This window comes from Gossypium raimondii, chromosome 10 (assembly GCF_025698545.1).
Source record: "Gossypium raimondii isolate GPD5lz chromosome 10, ASM2569854v1, whole genome shotgun sequence".
In the NCBI taxonomy this organism is placed as follows: Eukaryota; Viridiplantae; Streptophyta; class Magnoliopsida; order Malvales; family Malvaceae; genus Gossypium; species Gossypium raimondii.
The window spans coordinates 2,779,815-2,800,581 of NC_068574.1; the positions used below are offsets into that span (position 1 = coordinate 2,779,815).

The window sequence follows — 20,767 nt, forward strand, 5'->3', positions numbered from 1 at the left end:
TGAATTTATTCATTTTATGAGATCATTCACGATGGAATATGGGAAGCGTAACGTAAAGTTATATCCACATTTACTTTTTGGTCAAATTCTGTTTTTGGTCCTTTTATTATATTCAAATGTAAAATTTAGTTTTATATCGTAATTTTACTCGTTTAAAACTTTTTATTTGGGAGAAATGGTAATTATATTAATTCAAAAGTGAGTTAAACTAACTCACTAAGTAACAATAGTGAAGTACAAACATGATGTGACTATTCAGTATAAAAGCCTCATGTAGGAGAGATATACACGACAAGGATCACTAAATTGATAGTATGTACCATAGATGCAACGCTGTTATCAACTACTAGTAATAACATCCTAGCCTTGCCACTATTAGACCGCGTTGACAATGAACTCCGATTAATAACAATGCAAGATGACTCTTCGGTATTGGTGATGCACAAATTAGTCCCTGGGCTAAATCGATAGATATTAAGTTAGTCCAACCTACTTTAAAACTTCCTGAAAACAAAATTAAAAGAAACAACTAAGAAAAACATTAAAAACTACAATTACCAACATTGCTACCATTTTTTTAAAAAAGCAAAGAGGTCTACTATCACAATCACCTCTTTCTAATAAAGCAAGACTTTATTTACACACACGTTGTTGTCAATAATGCCTACTAAAACTCATAACCGCATAATTTTATCCTAAGCTTCAATAATATCTTTAGTTTGTCTAAATAATTAAATCATTTCAATTAAAATGATTATATAAATTTTCTTAAAACACTTCTGATACAAATTTTAAAAAAAAAATCAATGTTGAACTCTAGAAAGTATAAAACTTAAATTATAAATTTAAGTATAATAGGAGGACCAAAATCAGAATTTGACCTTTACTTATTTGACAAATTACGCTAAAGAAGATGTGAATTGTGCTAAAGAAGAAAAGGGAATAAACAACATAGATTGGAGAATTGTCATTGAGATGCGTTAAATTTTCCTGTTTTTCAATTAGGTCCCTAAATTAGACGCCAAATGTTGGTGAGCACGATAAGATAACGACGGAGTTAGGAATTCGGAGTTCTTTTTTATTCATTTACTACACCCGAAATCAAAGGCAACTTAAATACTGTAAAAATAATAATATTTCAGAGGAAATTCCAAAATGTAAGAGATTCCTTAAAAATAAAAATAAAATTTTCGTTTTCACTTTTTTTTTTCAATTTTTTTGGTTGTCCCACCGTTTGGGGATTTTCCGGACGACGTCGGAGCCAACTACTCCTACGGTACCGCCACGCGTCAGCAGATCCCAACCTGTGGTCCCACATTCCGTTGGTGCCGAAACACAAACGAGCACTCCGGCAACTCGCCGAGATCAGCGAATAACGATTCGTCTTCTTCCCTCATCGGGAAAATCATCGCCGTCTCATCCGCCTCACTGTTATCCCTTTCCGAAAACAACGGGCTCTCCAATACCGTCGACGACGTGGTTTCCATCTCCCCGAACCAAGCGAATTCATCCCCCGTCGTAAGAATCGAATCCTCCGCCAGACAAGCGAAGCCATCTTCCATCCCTGAATCCGGTTCCGTATCCGGTTGCGACGTGGACGGCTCGTGCTTTACAGCTGTGCTGGATTTAGTCGGTGACTCGGAAGCTTCCCCCGCCGCCGCCGCCGCCGCCGCTTGTTTAGCGGATGTGTTGTTGTGTCTAGAAGCAGGCCAAGCGTGATTGTGTTCGCAAGAGTAAGTGATCACTAACATTGTAGGGTTTACACGGCTCCTCTCGACTTGTTTCCTCGCCGGACATCCCTTTGAGCTACTACACCGGTAATAACCCCTGCCGGCGATATCATCAAAAAAGTTAACCTCAATCAACGTTCGATAATTATATAAACTAATCCTAAAACTAAAATTTACTCCTCGATAATGATTACCTCGGGTAAGGTGACCCTTTGATAGGTTTTTGGCCGTACTTCCGCCATGCCCAAGAATCAGACGGTGGAGCACCCTCACCTTTAAGGCGGGAACCTTCAACGTCCTTGATTGGTACTGACACCACTCTTTTCTGCATGGATCTTTTACTGTAACCCCCCCCCAAAAAAAAAAACCCATTACGTCAATACAAAAAAGGAAATTAAACAACGAACATAACAGAAATACGAGTTACGGAAAAAATCGAATTACCCTTTTTTAGTAGTAGAAGGAGGAGGAGATTCAGCTCCAGTTACTGACGAAACGTTGTCACTTTCTTCTAATTCTTGGTCAGTGACAAAAGGGTTCCTAACTTTCCTGAAACTGCTGCTGCTACTACCACCGCTGTCCATGGTCGATGATGATGAAGCGGAGTTTTTTATGATGATGTTGATTGATTAAAAGCAAAGAAGAAAGAGAAAGGAAGGGAGGGGGTTAGGTCGAGGAAGAAGAAGAAGAAACAAAAAAGGGGTGGTCCTTTTAAAAATGAAGGGGCGGCATGTTGTTGTTGACAGATCGAATGGTGGTTTTAGACCTTTTTTTTTTCTCTTGTATTTGTTTATCAAGGACGTGCAAACAAATGTGATATAAAATCCTAAACTAAGCTTTTGTTCATGTGTAATATGAAAATGACCCAGTTTTAAACTATGGTCTTTTTCCCCTCTCTCTCTCTCTTTTTTACAATTATCCTTAAAGATATCTTCTAATATTTAATTATTACATGACATGATATCATCTCATTTAAAATTATATCATCCATTTTGATATAAAATATAATATAATATATAATTTTAACACGAAATAATATATTATTAATTATATATTATAACATAAAATCGAGGTAATTATTTTATTTCTACATAAGAATCATATTTATTAATTGCATTGATATTAAAATATCTACAACACATAACATATCTTTTACTATCTCTTTTATTTTCTTAAATATTCCATTCCTAAATTATTTTTAACCCTTCCATGTTTAAAATAGAAGATACTTTGTGTTTAAACACATTAGACCTCACAACTATTTGAATGCCGCCATAGACGATTCTAAGAGACATGTGATGTGACCTTGACTATAAAAAAATAAAAAAATAACTTTTAATCCCACACAGATGATAGAAATTAAAATTAATATATAGTAGTATATATATTTAATTTTTTAAAATAATTAAATCATAAATTAATATATAATAAAAAATTATAATTTAATTTCAATACTTTGCCACCCAATGGCCTAACCCTTCATCTAAAAAATATATAGGCGATGCATTTTTATGGTTATTTATAAAGGTTGTGAATAACATTTATTACTTTAATTAGAATTGAGTACTATGGCCATAGGGTCAATAGTTTTTTTTTCCCTATAATTTTTTTAACATTATCTCATAGTTATTATCATATCTGATGTTTTTGATACAATACTTAGAATTACCCATAGCCTCTCAACCTTTAAATAGGAGGGTAATGCGCTTCAGTACACTCGAACCTACGTCCTCCTACATTAACAATAATATCAATATCGATCGAACTAAAACTCAGTCGGCTTCACTTCAAATAATTTATATGAACTCTTGGTTATATTAAATTTAAAAAATAAATAAAATAATGTCGCCATTTATATAATTGAGATTCCTCGCTTCCCAGCTTTTAGCACTACAAATTAAATAAGATATAAATTAGGGAACAAGTCTAGCATGTGTAATTGGGGAATATTATACATAAATAACATGAAATCATGACTTGAAGCGATGTTGTTAATTTTATCGATGTGATAATTAATTTTAGTCCAAAACAATAGTATTTAATTGCTTAATATATTAAAAAGTTTTTAAATTAGGTATTCATTTTACATTCCAAAATGAAATTTCACATATTTGGATAAAAAAATTACCCTTGATCGGTAATGAAATTTTCCCAATGTAAAGATTGCATGACATATTATTCCATATATTACATTATCCTAGTAGATTTATTTGATTGGAAATTAGTAAGATTTTGGTATTTGATTATGTAAAATATCGTTTGTTAGGAGATGATGAACCCCTCAGTGAGTTGGTATTGTCTTCGGTGAAGATTTTGTCTCTTGACTCTGCTAAAAGATCGAGTGCTTGAAGAAGCAAGTTCACAAAGTGGGAGAGCTTCATCAGGTGTCTATTGTTTGCCTTATTAGGCACCTGACGAGGCGCTCTGGTTTTTTTAGGGAGACAGTTGGGAAAAGTGTATAAAAATTTTAAAATATACCGTAATATTAATGAATTTGAACATCTGAATTATTTTTTTTAATTTTTAGATACTTTTTATTTTACAATAATATTAAATTCTTAAAATAAAGAAACTATATTTTTCGCATTAATTTTTAAAATAAACTTTTCAAAAATAATTTTTAATCACATTTTTTTTCAAACCTACTTTTTCACTACTTAAATAAAAAGTTGATAAGTTGAAAGGCCACTTGAAAGAGATGAAAAGAAGATTTGAAGTCAAACGGGAAGTAGATATAACAAGATATGATGAGCTTTAGTCATAGAATCAAAACTTCAAAATGTATTAGCTTTTATGTGGTAACAACAGTCTCAACATCTATTGTCTTAGGTACTTCGGTATTTGTTTACCATTTAGAATATTTTGATTAATGAACTAATGTAATGAATATTGAACTTTTATTTAAATTTTATCTCTCTTCGATCTTATTAAAGCACAGTTTCTATTATTGTTCTGTAACATCTTATATCAGACCCGATTGCTAGATCCAATCTATAAGGTGTAACATTCGTTGTCAAAGCAACTACGGTCAGATTACAATTTCGATTTACAACCTTAAACATTCAAATCTTAATAAAACAAGTATATAAAATAATTTGTATTCATTTTCGGGTCTTATACGAGCTTATGAAAGCTTTAATGCTAACCCGAGATCGAATTAGGACTAAACTATAAGATTTTCAAAAGTGCATGTTGACGTCGTGACGAAGGGGATTCCTCGTCGCGATGCACTACATTGTTTAGGTCTCGTCTCAACAACCCATGCTCGACATCGCGACGTTACATTCTATTTCTGCAAAATGCCAAAAGGAACTCTTGCCTGTATTTTTCAAACAATCACAATTCACAATCATTCACAAATTCAAGTCACATGTGAAGTCTTTAAGCCTCAATTCAGGGATTACAACATTATCTACAATAATGCAACATACCATTTCATCTATGATTTAAATCAAACAATCATATATCATTTAAAACTTAAACATGCTTATCTATTCATCAAACTTTTGACAATTGCAACATTTTGTACCATTCCAAACCATATTGAATCTTTTTACATGTTATATTCAACTAATCAAGTTCACACATCAACCTTTTTAAACCAAAAGTGTATATTACATAGTTTTGTGCCAAATTGAACTTACCTTGGTACATGCGATACTTGACACCAAAATAAAACTTAAACAAACTTTGTTGAGTTGGGAATTGCTTCTGGAATGCTGGATCAACCATTCGAACTACCGGGAATCTGTTATACCTGCGTACGGAGAAAACAAATCATACGTTGAGCAATTATGCTTAATGGTATTTCCATGATTCAAGTCAATTTAAACAAATTAAACATATGCATACATCCTTATCAAATTCAATTCATAGCCTAATATTTTGCCTATTCATTCCACGATACAATCATTTTCACCATGATAAATATATATAACACTAAACCTACACCAATTCATTTGAGCATATACACAAACTTACCAATCATCTACAATTTCAAATACCATTTGGTTCATTTCACTTATCACCTCTAGTTCATACATACTCATTCATTTGTCATTCTTAGCATAAATACAATATGTCACGTTTTATACCACATTTCAATTATTTTCGAGCCTATTGGCTCATTATTACTCGATCAGCCACCAGGGCTCATTTTAGTTCATTTCGCATATTGTCACATACTACAATTCAATGTCATTTATTAATTTACATATCATTTATCCATTCTCATGTTTATAACCCTATTAACTAGACACAAACTCGAAACGGATGCACGAATTCATTACCTTAGGTTGCCCGACAATGATGACACTGTACAAGTACATATTATCACCCTGGTTTGCCATATTCGACTCGGTCCGAACAACTAATAAGGTAACCAAATTTTTGATTCATTATAAATAGTTCAAATCATACTTTATCATCTCTAATTATTCATCAATTTATCATAAAATACAACATGTTTCAGCTCAATTTCATGGCAATTATCAAATATTGATTAGATCATGAAACTTATATTCTATTCAATTTAGTCCCTGTCTCGATAATCAATCTTAATCACATCAATTCAGCTCAAGTAATCATCAATAACTCACCTCAAACTCCATATAATGGTTCCCAAATCATAGAAATACAAACCAAATTTTTGAGCTATTCATCGACTACTTTCGATTTTCCTTTCCCTCTCGATAGTTCCGTGTCAACGTTAGCTAAATAAAATCATAAAATATATAATATTATTAAATTTCATTCAAATCAGAACCAATCACAATATCAAACATATTTTACAATTTAGTCCCTAAACTCAGGACTAGGGGTGTTCATAGTTCGGTTAAAACCGAACTAACCGACTGAACCGATCTAATTCGGTTAACCAGTCGATGGTCGAATTTAGTTCGATCGAAGATCGATTAAATATGTTTAAAACTGGGTAATTAACTGAATTAACCAAAATAAATAATATATTATATATAATATATAATATATTTTTATATTAGCAATGTATTTTTTTAACTATTATTTTTTATATTAATCGAAATAAATAAGATATATTATATATAATATATTTTTTTTGAACTATTAAAAAAGTGAACATTAGCAATATATATTCTATATGTTTTATACTTATTTTAACCAAAAGACAAAAACATATAAATTTCAATTAAGTTCGTTAACCGACCGAATTAACTGAAATATTTCAGTTTGGTTAATGTATTTGATAAATTTTGGTGAATAGTAATTCGGTTTGTTTAATAATCAAACCGACCGTTTGAACACCCCTAACAAACATAACTTTCAATCCAAAGCTTCAGATTGAACTATGATTTCACAATTACTCATTAGGGACCTCCTATTTCTTCTTTCTACAAGAATTTCACGTCAATTTTATATTTTATTCAATTTGGTCCCTAATGTATGAACCTAACAATTAAAATTTCCAATTTAGTCCTTTTCTTAAACTAAGTTTAATTTTTATCAATTTAACACCTAAAATATTCAATTCTCAACAATGGCATCTCATAAAAAAATCCACTAATTGATCAAATTGATTCTTGGGTTAGCTTCATCAAGCTTCCAAGAAAAAAAAATCTATAAAAATAAAAGAAAAATTGCTAGGGACTTACTTGAAATTGAAGTCAAAAGCTTGAAAACCATTAATGGCGTTGTTTTCTTCTTCCTCTTTTCTTCTATTACGTTGGAGAATATGAGTTTATCTCTTTTCCCACCGAAATTTCACTTATATAGTGGGATTAATTTGTTAATTAAGTTAATTAGCCTTAATTTAATTAAATAAATTCTAATTTGTTTAAGTTAATGGCCATTTCATCTTACTGCTCACTAACACACACGTAAACATGGTCTAATTGTTGTTTTTAACCTTTGATTAATTGCATTTTTAAGTCCCAAAAAAATTTACCAATTAAAAATCTATAGCGGTTGGATTTTACAATTTAGTCTATGGGCCCTAATTAATCATAATTTCGGCTAAATTAACTATCCAAATTTAAATTCATCTATATAATAATTCCGTAAATATATTTATTTAATATTTACAGACTCAATTTACGGAAACGAGATTTCGAAACCGCAATTCTCTGGAAACCAAATCGTAACATAGTCATTATAAATGTTTATAAAAATATTTTAATATTAACAGTGGAATCATAAAAGATAAAAAATAAAAATACTACCACCAATTCGTTGTGTTTTGGATAAAACCGTTGCTATTGCTACAACATATTGTGGTTTTTATCGAAAGAATAATCGTCAGTGTTTCATATATTTAGCGGCAATCAGATGGCTAAGACGGCACTAAAACATACAATTTGCTGTGCTTTTCCAAAACAGCCGCTAAATATATAAATAGCCTAATAATTCAACTTTATTGGGACGAAAGATAAGCAATGCCATTAAAACCTTTATAACCAATAAAATTATGACATTTGTCAATTAACTAAAATAGACAGGAAGAGAAATGTTTATTGTATCATAGAAATTAACAAAAAATTATGCTACATTAGTAATTTGCCACGAAAAGCTAATTAATTTTAAAAAAGAGTATTTTTTAATTTTTCGACAAAATAATGTCATCTTTGTCATCTATATATGACACGTAGATAACATTATTTAAATGTTGTCGGATGAATATTTATTCGATTAAAAATAAGGGCTAATTTAAGCCTTTTTTAATATGTTAACTTATTTAGTTTGGATTTCCGTCTCTAGAGTTATATAATATATATAAATTCTGTAAACGAAATTTTTTATTTAGATATTGTAAATGTTTTAAAATTTTAATTTAGTAAAGATAAAATTATACTTTGATCTTTTTAGAAATGATGAAATTTTAATTTAATCTTTTAAAATTATAAAGATAAAATAAAATTTAATTTCAGTACTTTAAAACTTTTCTACCTTCACCCCTGCAAGAAAACTATGAGTTTTTTAGAAAAAAAAGAGCTAATAATCAAATAAACATCATCATCTTCTTCTTCTTCTTCTTCAAATTATTAAATTTATTTATATATTAATATAAGCATCGGAATAATTATCGACTTAAAACTTTATTTTTTATAGAAAATGACTATTTTTTCTTCTTCAAAATAATAAATTTATTTAATATTATATAAGCATTTAATGACACTTATAGATAAGTTCTTAGCCGCCACATTTTTATATTCAATTGTTCCCATTCTGACTTCTTGCGCCAACGGCATAAAAAGGTTAAAATATACCACAAGTCCTTGTACTCTTTACAAATTTGAAATTTAGTTCTTATACTTTTATTTTCATGATTTAAATCCTCTATTTTTCAGATTTTAAATTCAAGTCCAACTGTTGCTGATGTGATATTTTGGAATTAAAAAAAAAAACTCACTTGACAGCCATGTAATTAAAAATGACTTTGTAATGCACTTGAATTTAACAAATTAATTTTAATTTGGTTAAAATTAGACTTGAAATTTTGAAATATGAAAAGTGAAAAGACTAAATTGTAAAAATGAAATTAAAAGATTAAATTTTAAATTTCAAAAGTATAAGGACTTATACAATATTTTAACGTTGGAAAAACTATACAAAATGGATTTATATTTAATTTAAGGAACAGAAACTTCCTCACGTCTTCCTAATGTTTAGATTTATCTCTTATATACTTGTTAAACACGACATGTACGATTATACATATAATATGTTATTAGAACTCGTTCGACATATGCATTTATTATAATGTTTTTCTATTAAATAAACAAGTTTATTGTAGAATTTAATAACCCATCTTATATATCTATAATCTATAACTAGCGTCGATTGAGTTTTAATTCTGTTGATATAGGTATTGTTACAAATGTAAGAGTAAGTAAGTTCGAATGCGCTAAAACGTATTAACTTCCTCTTATTTATGGGTTGAGGGGGGGTTATGGATAGTTCTAAGTACTGTATCAAAAAGAACAGATATGATCAAAACTTAAAATGAAATTATTCAAATATATATATATAACTATATATTATAATGTTTTCTTTTTTTCATCAATAGGGTTTTTTTTTATAATTTTACTAACTTTGAAAAATATTTATAGTTATCATTATTATTAATAATGTCATTTTAATAAAACAATGTGTCTTTAAGATTGTTATATTATACGTTCATAATGGCAATAAGAATAGTGGGAAAGTAATAAGAAAAAAAAAATAAGAACACGTAGATTTTACAAGGAAAACATTTATCATGAAAAGCTACGGGTAGAGAAGGAGAAATTCACTAATGTTGAAAAACAACAATACAAGAGGTTTTTGACTACATTGGGTACTTGTTGATAAATTTAATATAATAATCCTACTATATAAAATGTACTTGTTATTTTTCAGTAGTGTAATATATTTTTTATTTCTTCATATTCGTTCGCAATTTATAATTTTCGAAAAACTCGATAAAAAATTTAAATTTTGAATTAAATAGTTCGAGTTATTCGAATCAGCACGAATAAAGAAAATCAAAATTTCCGGTTTAACTCGAATACAAATTACACAATTCGAGTTATCCGAAAATCCGAATAAGGAAAAACAAAACTACGTCGTTTTGGTAAATGTTTATCTATCAACCTTACTTATGTAGTTAAATAAGCAGTACTCCATGTAAACGCAACATTGAGTATAAATAATAAGATTCATTAACTCGACTCGATCCGACCGAATACTCATATCTATTTATAATTCATTTTTTTTTTATTTTAGGTTTTTTTTTTTTAGCCATAAGAGTAAGTTTAAATACTGACAACTTCAACTAACAAATTGTCCAAAAGGTTGACATATAAATAACATGGACCCCCCACCATTACCATTTAAGAAATGCACCAAACTCTTTACCATACTCTATGTTCCCACGTCATAATTCATCTTCTAGATGCTTACAACTGCTAACCTAGACTTTTCACTTAACTTAATTTTGCCTAGAGCTTGTAACATATATATTTTTTATGTTATAAATTAATTCACATCAAAATATGATTTTTCTCTTTTTATTTAATTTAATTTTTTGTCATTACATCACAAGTTCAATCAAGGGTAGGTAGGATCTTAACCTCTTAATTAAATGAGAAAATTCTTTTAAGCCCTTCCTAAAATCGAAACTATCAATTTAAGCTCTTTTTTTAATATTCATTTAAATGAAAAAATTGTTGGAAAATATTGCATGTTATTATTTACTATCAAAAAGGTTAGCCTAAATTAAGAGTGATCTAATTTGGTTAAAATTTATTGGGTTTTAGTTATTAAATAAAATATGAGCCGTATGTGTAGATACTCTAGTAACTAATTTCTAATTGATGATGGGTTCAATATTAGAGATTAGGGTTAATGTGTGAAAGTTATATATTAGGGTTATGGTCCCCAATTTACACATAACTTAACTTTTCTAATATCTCATCTTTAGAAAAAAGAGAGCCACATTCTCTAAATTACTTGCGTGCTAATTTGGAAGATCAAAACCATAAGACTTGAAGAATTCAAGATATCGGTGGATTCAAGTACGCTTTCGCATCTAGTTCTGTTCCTGATTTATTCTTAATTTAAATTGGAAATTTTTTTTATATAGAAGGAATGGTCAGAGGTTCACTACCTACCAAGTTGAAAAAATGTTCCATATAAGGGAAATATTGAACTTTACCTTAATTTATTGATGTCTAGTGGATTTTGTATTATGTATAGGCTGACCATAACCATTTTAATTTTTGGACCAATCATACCATATTATAATTAAAGGGTACATAAGTTAGACCAAATTTAGATTTAAATATGTTAAAAGTTTTTATAATTTTTTAAAATTTAAAATTCAGTACTTATAATTTAATTTTAAGACTTTATTTTTATTTAAAATTTTAATTCCTTTGTCAATTTTGTTGTTAAAATTGGTAATGTGACGATAATAAAAAGGTAAAATAACTTTTGATCCCTCAACATTTAAATTTTTCTGTCAATTTAGTTTTTACTCCTTAAAAGCACATAAACAGTTACAGAAACATGTTTTAAAATTTTAAAGTTTTTCGTATTTTCAATAAAGAGTATAACAATTGTGAAATTTTTTAACTCTTTAAAATTGAAAAATAAAATAATTTTAAAAAATATGAAAATTTTCAAGAATTTTAAAATATGTTATTTACTCCATGTATATAGTAATAAGATCTCGAGCTATTTGTTAAACCCGATCCCCATCCCTATCTTCAAATTATTTTAGTTTGAATCGATTCAGAGTTTGTTCTTTATTTTAAAATTATTTTATACTAACATTTTATATACTTTATAATTAAATTTACATAAAATATATTTTTATGTATGATTAATCTAACTTAAAATAATAAAAAATATTGTTCTAATTTGTTTTAATATAGACCAAACGAATAGCTCAAAGTTTAGAGAGACTTTATTGCCATTCGTGGAGTAAATAACACAGCTTTTGAATTTTGAAAAATTTTATATTTTCATATTTTATAAAAATATTTAAAATGAATTGTTATAAATCATTTTATTTTTAAATTTTAAAGAGTTTTAAATTTTCACGATTTACATATTTTTATTGAAAATACAAAAAAATTAATTTTTAATATATATTTTGAAAATTTTATATAGTTTTAAATACTAAGGACCAATTTACTAAAATTGTAAATGTTGAGGGCTAAAGGAGTTATTTTATTTTATTTTATTTATAATAACCGCATCACCAATTCTAACGGCAAATTTGACAAAAGGACAAAGATTGTTAAATAAAAAAAGTATAAAACTCAATGTCTGAAAATTAAAATGTCGCCAAACTAAAATATAAGGACTATATTTTAAAATTAAGAAAATATAAGAACCTTTAGCATATTTAAACTTTCAAATTTTTCTAAACCTCTCCATTTTTTGTTTTCAGCCAAAACACTGTTCATATTAATAAATAACAAACTCAGCCTTCCATAGTATTTAAAATAATTACAAAATTTATGTTATTTTAATTAATTTAGTATGTGATAATTTAGTATATACTTTTATTTAAATATAGATAATGTAACATATATTTTAATGTTTATATTATAGTGTTATATATTATTAATTTAATTTTTATATGATGTAAAAATATAAAAATAAAATAACATATTACATGATTAAGAATAAATTTGGTTGAACTTAGATGTTTGAGTTCAAACTCAACATATTATTAAGTGAGCTTTTTTTTTTTTTTTGCTAAATTCATTTTTAGGTATGATAATTTTGTCCAAATCCCACCAAAGTTCATGTGAGATTTCGAGCTTAGGGAGGTAGCTCGGTCTTTAAATAGAGCAGGCTTGAAAAGGATCTCATAGTAGGATAAACAATAATTAAAGGAAAACAACACACTTGGATATCCTAAGTATTAGTCCATTGTCGTCCAGTGGTTAGGATACTTGGCTTTCACCCAAGAGACCCGGGTTCAATTCCCGGCAATGGAATTTTTCTCTTTCCCTTTGCGAGGTTTTTTAGAGCCAATTGCACCAAATATCCTCAAACTATTACCCATATTTTAAGTTGATCTCTAAACTTTAGAACATTCTAATCATACTCCCAAACTATTAAGGTTATATTGATAAGTTCTTCCATTACTAAAACTCTTAATTTAACCGGTTAAGTGACACATTATATCTTATGCAGTTATATCACATAAGATATGATATATTACTTAACGGTAAAGTTAACAATTTCAAGAATGTAAAGGCTTGATTGTCGTAATCTTAATAGTTTAGAGATGTAATTAAAACTTTTAAAATTTAAGAACCAATTTAAAATATGAGTCATAGTTTAGGAATTTATGGTGAAATTTACTAATTTTAATAAAAAACGAAAATTGCACTTGATTCCTTAGATATCTTCTCATTTTATTAAATTTTAATAGAATTTTCACTTTTCCTATTTTTTTAATACAAAAACGAACATCACACTTAATTTCTTAAATAGCTTCTCATATTCAGAACCTTTTACAGCATTAAAATGAAACTATTGTGAAACTAGCAAAGGCTAATTAGATACAATACAATAAAATAAAATAAAAAACATTTCTAACACATTAGAATATTAATCAAATAAGTCCTATGTTACAAGCATCTCCTGCTCCCCACTTTGCTTTTCATCAATGGCCTTAAGAACAGCATCAGTAATATCTTTCATATCACTTGTTTTCTGGTCTTGACCTACACCAATAATGGCTTCCATGGAAAAGAAATGTCTGCAAGACACTCTAGCTTGAACAACATTAAGACCCAGTTCATCAAATACCTCTAATATTGACACCAACTTGTCCCCTCCTTTGTTGCAAGCCACTCTAACCACAAATTGTTCTCCATTAATCTTCTCCACCTTCACCTCCTGTTTAAGCTTTCCCATGAATATATATTGAAAATTTTGTACTTAAATACCAAAAATATTTGGTAAAAGTACCATTGAGGCTCTTATACTAAAAATCGAACTGTATTTTGTCCCATTTATTCAAAAAGTGGGCAAATTAGTCCCTGTACATTATATTAAAGAGCAAATTGATCATTCTGTTAAAAATTTTATCCATTTTTACTGTTAAAAATTGATCCTTATACGTTAGAATGAGGTAGCCGTACCAATTTTTAACAGTAGAAATAGTTGAAATTTTTAACAGAAGACTAATTTGTGCACTTTTTTATGAAGGGGGCAAAATACAATCCGACTCTTAGTGTATGGGCCCCATGGCACTTTTACCAAAAAATGTAAAGATGAAAAATATATAAAACTAGGCATTTTATTATTACCTTTGGGGTTCGTATGTTCTTCAATAGGTTTTGGTATTCTCTTTGTATCTCTTCCAACTTGACTTTGAGCTTGTAAAAATGGAGAAGAATATTTATGATACTGCAACTCCTTTTAACCTTTCCAAAAAAAAAAAAAAAACCAAAACAACTAGGGTATTAAGTGAAGCTGTTAAGTTTATTGAAACCAAAAAAGAAAGAAAGAAAAGAAAATTATTTTCAGTAATTACAGATTTGGGTTTGTTGAGAGTTTGCAGAAGGTGAAGCTTTCTAAGAGATGCTGTTCTTCTTTGCAGCTTAGTAGCCATCTTTTTTCAATGTAAAAATGTAGAAAGATTTGAATGCGATGGCTTGGCTTTTTATAGGAAGAGAGAGGAAAAAAGGGTATGTCTTGGAATCCAATATTTTGGTTGCTAATTTTGATGGTTTGATGGAATGATTGTCGTGCTATACTTTAAATTTAGATAGTATCCAATAAGGGGATATGAACATGTGATAAGATAGATTGGTTGGAAGTGGGTAAGGGCAAAATTTTTAAGACATTTATAAGAGACAAAAAAAAAAAAGGTTTTCGTTAATTAACGTAATAATTAAAGGGTATTCAGTGACAATGAAGTATGGACAATATGAAAAACAGTGGGCCACTTGTGGGGTGGCTAACAACAAATACTAAAATGATGGATCATATGGATTATTAGGTTGTCATATTCTTTGTTCTTAGTATTATTTGCATGGGAAGAGATGTGGGAATTTCAGTCGCAGATGATTTTTTTGAGGCAATCAATCAAACACATAGGGGGCACTGAGTCAGTCAATGTTTGTTTATATCCATGCCAGGGCCATGTTGGTTGAGGCATGTTTTTTCACAGTCTTCAAGGGTCTTTTCTTATTGGCTTATTTCTTTTCTAGTTCCGAGCATGCAACCTATACACTTTGGCTTTGCCATTGCTTGGTTAGCCCAGTTGTGGCTTTGTAGGTAGGTCACATGCTCTCTGACACTCTCACTTCTGTTTTTATTCTTTGTAGTTTATTGCGTTAATATATCATTTGGTTTAAGTTTGATTTTAATGTTAACTTTTGGTAATTGAGTTTAGTTTCAGTGTTAAATTTGGTATTTAGAGCAAATGGTATAATGTAAATGAATGTCTCTAATAAAAAGAAGGGTTAAATACTATTTGGTACTTATATTTGCCTTTGATGTTTAATTTGGCACTTCAATTTTTTTATTTTAATTTAGTACCTGCGTTAAACTTCAATATTCACTTTGATACTTAGACCAAATGGTATCATGTGGTCCAATAAATGATACAAATGGTTGATAGCGTGTTCTCAAAAAAAAAAGGGTTAATCACTTAATATGCTATTTGATACCTGGGTTTGCCTTCAATGTTCAATTTAGTACTTAAGTTTTTTTTGTCTCAATTTGGTACCTGAGTCTAGCTTCAATATTTACTTTGATACATAAGTTTTTTAAATTTGATATTTGAGTTTTTTTTTCCAATTAAATACCTATGTTTTCTTTGCTAGAGCACACATGTCTAATATCTATTGGGCCACATAATACTATTTGATCTGGGTAACAAACTTAACATCAAAACAAAACTTAAGTATCAAACTGGGACAAAAAAACTTCGTTACTAAATTGAACATTAAAATTAAACTCAAGTCTCAAATGATATATTAACCCTAAAAAATAGGTATTTAATGGGAAAAAAAACTCCGGCACCGGAATTGAAGATAAACCAAACTCGTATACTTTACTAAGATGAAGAAAATTTCAAGTACTAAAATAAAAACTAAAGTCATACTAATGCACCAAATTAAAACAATAAAAACTCAGATACTAAATTAAACATCGGAAACAAATTTAAATACAAAATAGGTATATTAATGGTAGTGAAGAGTTGATCATATCACCCTCTAAAAGATCATGCTGTCTAAAGCTTTTCTGGGTTTCAATTATTTTCACCAACAACACTAAAAATGTTTTATATAAATGACTTTAAAGAAAAGGTAGAAAGCAATGTCATATACAGATTCTACACAGTGACACACCAACTAGTGGATTATCCATAGCCTAGATCTCTGCAAATTCTTGCTCACTTTTTTGAGTTTAATTAATAAGAAAAGTAGATAAAAAAGCATATCCACTAATCAAGGGCAAAGATGATGATAAGCTATTTTGGCTTACATCTGGTTTCCCACATTGATAGATATTTTCATTTCAATTTAACAAATATAAAAGATTGTGAAAAGGGGCCAAGAATTTTTTGATAATATCATTGCAAAATAAAACCGTTGGAATTTGGATACCAAAACAGTGAGCGGTAGTAGAGCTATGTACCAAGAAAAAATAAAAAGAGACCAGATTTATGACATTGTACATTTGCCTTTTATCAATGGCAACAACGCGCTTTTGTCTGCTTCCCAATTTGTTTAATCATTTCATTCACAAGCATGCAGAACAAGAAAGCAGCCATTTACAGATGAAAGGTGAAAAGGGAATTCACCCTTGGATTTTAGCAGCTCCATAGCTTTGCAGTTCACTTGCATCCCACTCCTTAAATCACTCTTTATTAGTTTTTTTGTTTGTTCATTAATGTATTAAAAATGGATAATAATATGAATATACGAATTTTTTATTATTATCTTGAAACCCTATCTTTCCACTTGTTTTTGTTTGTGCATCTTCCTAACAATTTGCTTTTTTTGGTCTAGATGTTGAAGATGTTTTTCCCTATTATCTTGTTGAATAAGGAGTCACGTGAGCTGATTAATAACAGTTGTTTAGCCAAAACAAGGGGCTAAGAAGCCTAAAACCTTTACTTAATCTTTTATTTGGTGCTCATTCTTGAAATTTGTTGATACAATACGACAGGATTACGACAGTTCACATAGTGGTTGTGCGAAAACTCATTTAGAGATTACAAGAAATCTTGGGTTCCTAGTACTCTTTACATATACTCAATGTCAAGTGCTTGTGTATGGAATTTTAGAAGTTAAGTCATTGTGGGCTTTTGTGTTTGTATTTGGACATCATTAACGAGTTACATGTTGTCTTCTCAGGGCCTTCTAGTCTGCATGACGATTGACTTATGTGGTGTATAGATGGAGGCCAATATTTGTTCTCTTGTTGGGGTTTGCTTGCTTGATGAGGTTCTTTGGCTAGGTAAACATCTTGGCAGGGTTTTGCTGAGCAACGTTACGAGTGTACAATTAAAAAAATTTCCTTTGGCTATATCTATAGTTAGGATTATTTTGATATATATCTAATGTGTTTATATCTACAGAGTTCCCGGCTAGCAGACTTGTACTTATTCAGTCCACAGTTGCTACCATTCCTAATTACTTTATGTAATGTCGCATGCTTCGCATAGGCATACTCAGCAAACTGGATCTTATTAATAGAAATTTTTTATGAGGTGGCAGTGAGCATTCAAAGAAAATGCATCTGGTTAGGTGGGAAACTGTTACACTTCCCAAGGCTGAGTGGGGAATTGACACTCCTGCTAAACCAAAAAACCAATCCCTTCTTGTTAAGTTGGGGTGGCAATTCATCCACGAGAAGGATAATCTCTGGGCGAAAACGCTTGTCGCCAAGTACCCCTCGTAACCCCCCTTCGCTTGACTAATACGTCCTTTACCTGGATCTCGCTTAGAAAGGTTAGTCCTCTGCTGGAAGCTGGTATGAGATCGGTGGTACGGGTGGCACGATTGTTAACTTTTGGAATGATAACTGGTCTGGGCTTCGACCTTGAGAAGTTTTGTCCAAGTGCCCCTGCGAGCTTTGGAAAGCACTTGGAACTTTGAGCAGGTGAGAGAGGGTCGGGTCTCTATGCAACCCCCCGGGAAATTTTGGACTCCTTTTTTTAAGTACCCCTATATCTCGACCCGCTTCATTGTTCAGATTCTTTTTGTTGGAGTCCCTTTAAATGGGGCATTTTCTCTTTATCCACTGCTAACGCTCTTGCCCTCGACTCTCCCCCTATAAATTCCAACAACGGTAAGGAGCTCTGGACGACAGTATGGAAAGCCAAACTTCCTTCTAAATTGAAAGTCTTTCTGTGGAAATGTGGGTTGAAATCTCTCCCATGAATCTGGTTCTGAGCCGAAGAGGCTTAACTGTACTTGATCAGTGCCCATTACGCTCTAATCTAGGGGAGAGTATTCAACATTTGTTCTGGGATTTCCATGTCACTATCACAGATTTGGAGTCATATCCTTGTTACATTTCATTGTCTGTCAATTCCCATGATTGATCGGGTTCAGTGGCTAGATGCCAACCTATCTTCCTCGATGTGGTTGCACAACCCATGCCTAATGGTGTATTATATGCATAACCAATTCTTGTACAATTCTAGCCACACATATAAACTATATATTTATGCTTGAATGTCAAGTTTCTATAAATGAATCCTGAAATTAAGCTTTAGCAACTTTACCAATGTATTACATGAAACACTAATGGTGTTCTTGTTCGATATATTTTACAATTTAATGCAATGAATTTTAATTTTCACAAATATCTATAAACATTTCCGACTCACCAACCACTTCAATAAACGCATATAAATTTGAAACATAATTAACGTGTTATAACAATTTTTACACCCAGCCATATATTTACATGCAATGTAGTACTTTTTTTTGCTGCCATGAGATCAAATTTCAGACATTTGGGGGGTAAGGAATAAAGTCGGTGGAAAACATTGAAATGAGTTTGTGCCTAGGATATTCGTACGTGAAGCACTACAAATACATGAATATGAATATCAGAATATATATGGATATGGAAAGGGTATAAATAAGGAGCCTGATGGGATTCATCTATATCTGCAAATTTCAGCTGCAGTTGAGATATTACAGGGCAAAATCTTCAGTGGCAGGCAGCCATTGTATATGGCTCCATTCATCACGCATCAGCTGTATGGAAAATTGCAGTGTGTTCTCCGCCAATGGAGATTTGTCCGGTAATTCCGGTTCTGCAGCATTATTGCTGTTCAGTGTCTACCAGCCGGGAAAAGGAGCACTACATGGATGTATGTATATGTATAATGAGGGGTGAGCCGGATGACACCCTGTCGCTAGCCTAAATAGTACCATTCACAAATGTCTTAGATACTTAGCGTATCCTATTGATTTACCATGTGCAATTGGTATGTCTGTTCAAATTACATTGGACAAGCCGTTTTTACTCTGTAACCCACCACCTCATTAAGTACTCACAAAGTTTTGAGACAAAATCTCATGGGAATAATATTGAACCTATTTAAAATCCGCCGATCTGGATCCGACAACACTTTACAGATTTTTTTCAAAAAATTTAATAATCCTTCAATTATGTATATATTACTTGGATGTCAACCAGGTTATATGGCTATATGTCCATGGTATAAGATTTATCTTATTTTTCTTCAATTTTCACATTTTCTTTAAGTAACAAAGTCGGTCCAAGTCGTTTTTCATAACCATAAAGAAGAAATAGAAAAAAGTGTATGTTATTTTCATTGACGTGCTTGGCATGAAAGATGGAAACATTGAATAAAAATAATTTTTTATTTATTACTTAATAAAGTTGGAAAATAAGAGAAAATAAAGTAAAATATTTAAAAATGCATCACTTTTAAACAAACTTTTATTTCTCTCATTTTTTCATCTTAGTGACTATATTCAAAATTTATTTTCTTTTCACTTTTCATTCCGCTCTTTCCATCCTTTTTACATTTCCACTTAATTAAACATACTTTTAAGGTGTCAAATTATGATTTTAATCATTGTAATATCATCAAATTTGATATTTAATCCCTTTACTTATTATTATTATTGGTGTGTAAGGAATTAGTTGGAACTATTAACAATTTTAACATTTTCATTATTCATCTTATGTGGATTTATTTACATTTGACATTTTTTCATATTCGTATTTGCAATCATGTACGTTAAAATATTTATATAGTTTATATCACGCTTATTCTTTTAGAGATGACTCCGTTTAAAGATTTATATTTTAGACTTTTTGACGGAGAGATTGCAAGAGCACTTTATTTGGTCTTAAAGGAAATGTTATTTGAGTGCAAAATTTGTAAGTAAATTATTATTGTCGATTACTTTACAACTAAATAGTTAAAGGACAAAGTTTTAGTGAAAAGCTGATTTAAGCTATATATATATAGGAGGATAATTCCTCCCCGTTTAAAACTTAATTGAAGACAATGTTGAAAACATACTAGGAAACTGTCTGAGGCAAACCTT

General features: G+C 30.1%; 2 protein-coding genes, 1 long non-coding RNA gene and 1 other non-coding gene across 5 annotated transcripts; 2 read left to right on the top strand and 2 right to left on the bottom strand.

The window, feature by feature from the left end:
* Window positions 1–1,057: 1,057 nt before the first annotated feature.
* Window positions 1,058–2,523, bottom strand: LOC105778134 (probable WRKY transcription factor 65). The gene is made up of 3 exons (XM_012601752.2): window positions 2,175–2,523; window positions 1,925–2,071; window positions 1,058–1,827 (listed from the first exon to the last, which is right to left on the bottom strand). The coding sequence occupies exons 1-3, from the start codon at window positions 2,312–2,314 to the stop codon at window positions 1,290–1,292; spliced, it is 825 nt and encodes a 274-aa protein (XP_012457206.1). The 5' UTR covers window positions 2,315–2,523; the 3' UTR covers window positions 1,058–1,289.
* Window positions 2,524–13,123: 10,600 nt separating this feature from the next.
* On the top strand, window positions 13,124–13,195 carry TRNAE-UUC (transfer RNA glutamic acid (anticodon UUC)). Its single transcript has one exon. It is a non-coding gene; the product is annotated as a tRNA-Glu (tRNA).
* Window positions 13,196–13,685: 490 nt separating this feature from the next.
* On the bottom strand, window positions 13,686–14,966 carry LOC105774976 (predicted protein). 2 transcript variants are annotated; one of them, XM_012597532.2, is made up of 3 exons: window positions 14,746–14,966; window positions 14,519–14,635; window positions 13,686–14,114 (listed from the first exon to the last, which is right to left on the bottom strand). In XM_012597532.2, exons 1-3 carry the CDS (start codon window positions 14,821–14,823, stop codon window positions 13,830–13,832), a joined length of 480 nt encoding a protein of 159 aa, XP_012452986.1. In that variant the 5' UTR covers window positions 14,824–14,966; the 3' UTR covers window positions 13,686–13,829. The 2 variants fall into 2 exon arrangements, with proteins under 2 accessions (XP_012452986.1, XP_012452987.1); XM_012597533.2 differs by having other exon boundaries at window positions 13,686–14,105; window positions 14,746–14,946.
* A 2,427-nt stretch (window positions 14,967–17,393) lies between these two features.
* On the top strand, window positions 17,394–18,956 carry LOC128034127 (uncharacterized). Its single transcript, XR_008190238.1, has 2 exons — window positions 17,394–17,684; window positions 17,806–18,956. It is a non-coding gene; the product is annotated as an uncharacterized LOC128034127 (long non-coding RNA).
* Window positions 18,957–20,767: the final 1,811 nt, after the last annotated feature.

Coding starts and splice junctions, on each gene's coding strand:
- LOC105774976 (XM_012597532.2), bottom strand. CDS start 14,823: ATGGCTACTAAGCTGCAAAGAAGAACAGCATCTCTTAGAAAGCTTCAC. Junction 14,636..14,745: donor CTCTCAACAAACCCAAATCT/GTAATTACTGAA, acceptor TTTTTTGGAAAG/GTTAAAAGGAGTTGCAGTAT. Junction 14,115..14,518: donor AGAACATACGAACCCCAAAG/GTAATAATAAAA, acceptor TTCATGGGAAAG/CTTAAACAGGAGGTGAAGGT.
- LOC105778134 (XM_012601752.2), bottom strand. CDS start 2,314: ATGGACAGCGGTGGTAGTAGCAGCAGCAGTTTCAGGAAAGTTAGGAAC. Junction 2,072..2,174: donor CCTTCTACTACTAAAAAAGG/GTAATTCGATTT, acceptor GGGGGGTTACAG/TAAAAGATCCATGCAGAAAA. Junction 1,828..1,924: donor AAAGGGTCACCTTACCCGAG/GTAATCATTATC, acceptor TATCGCCGGCAG/GGGTTATTACCGGTGTAGTA.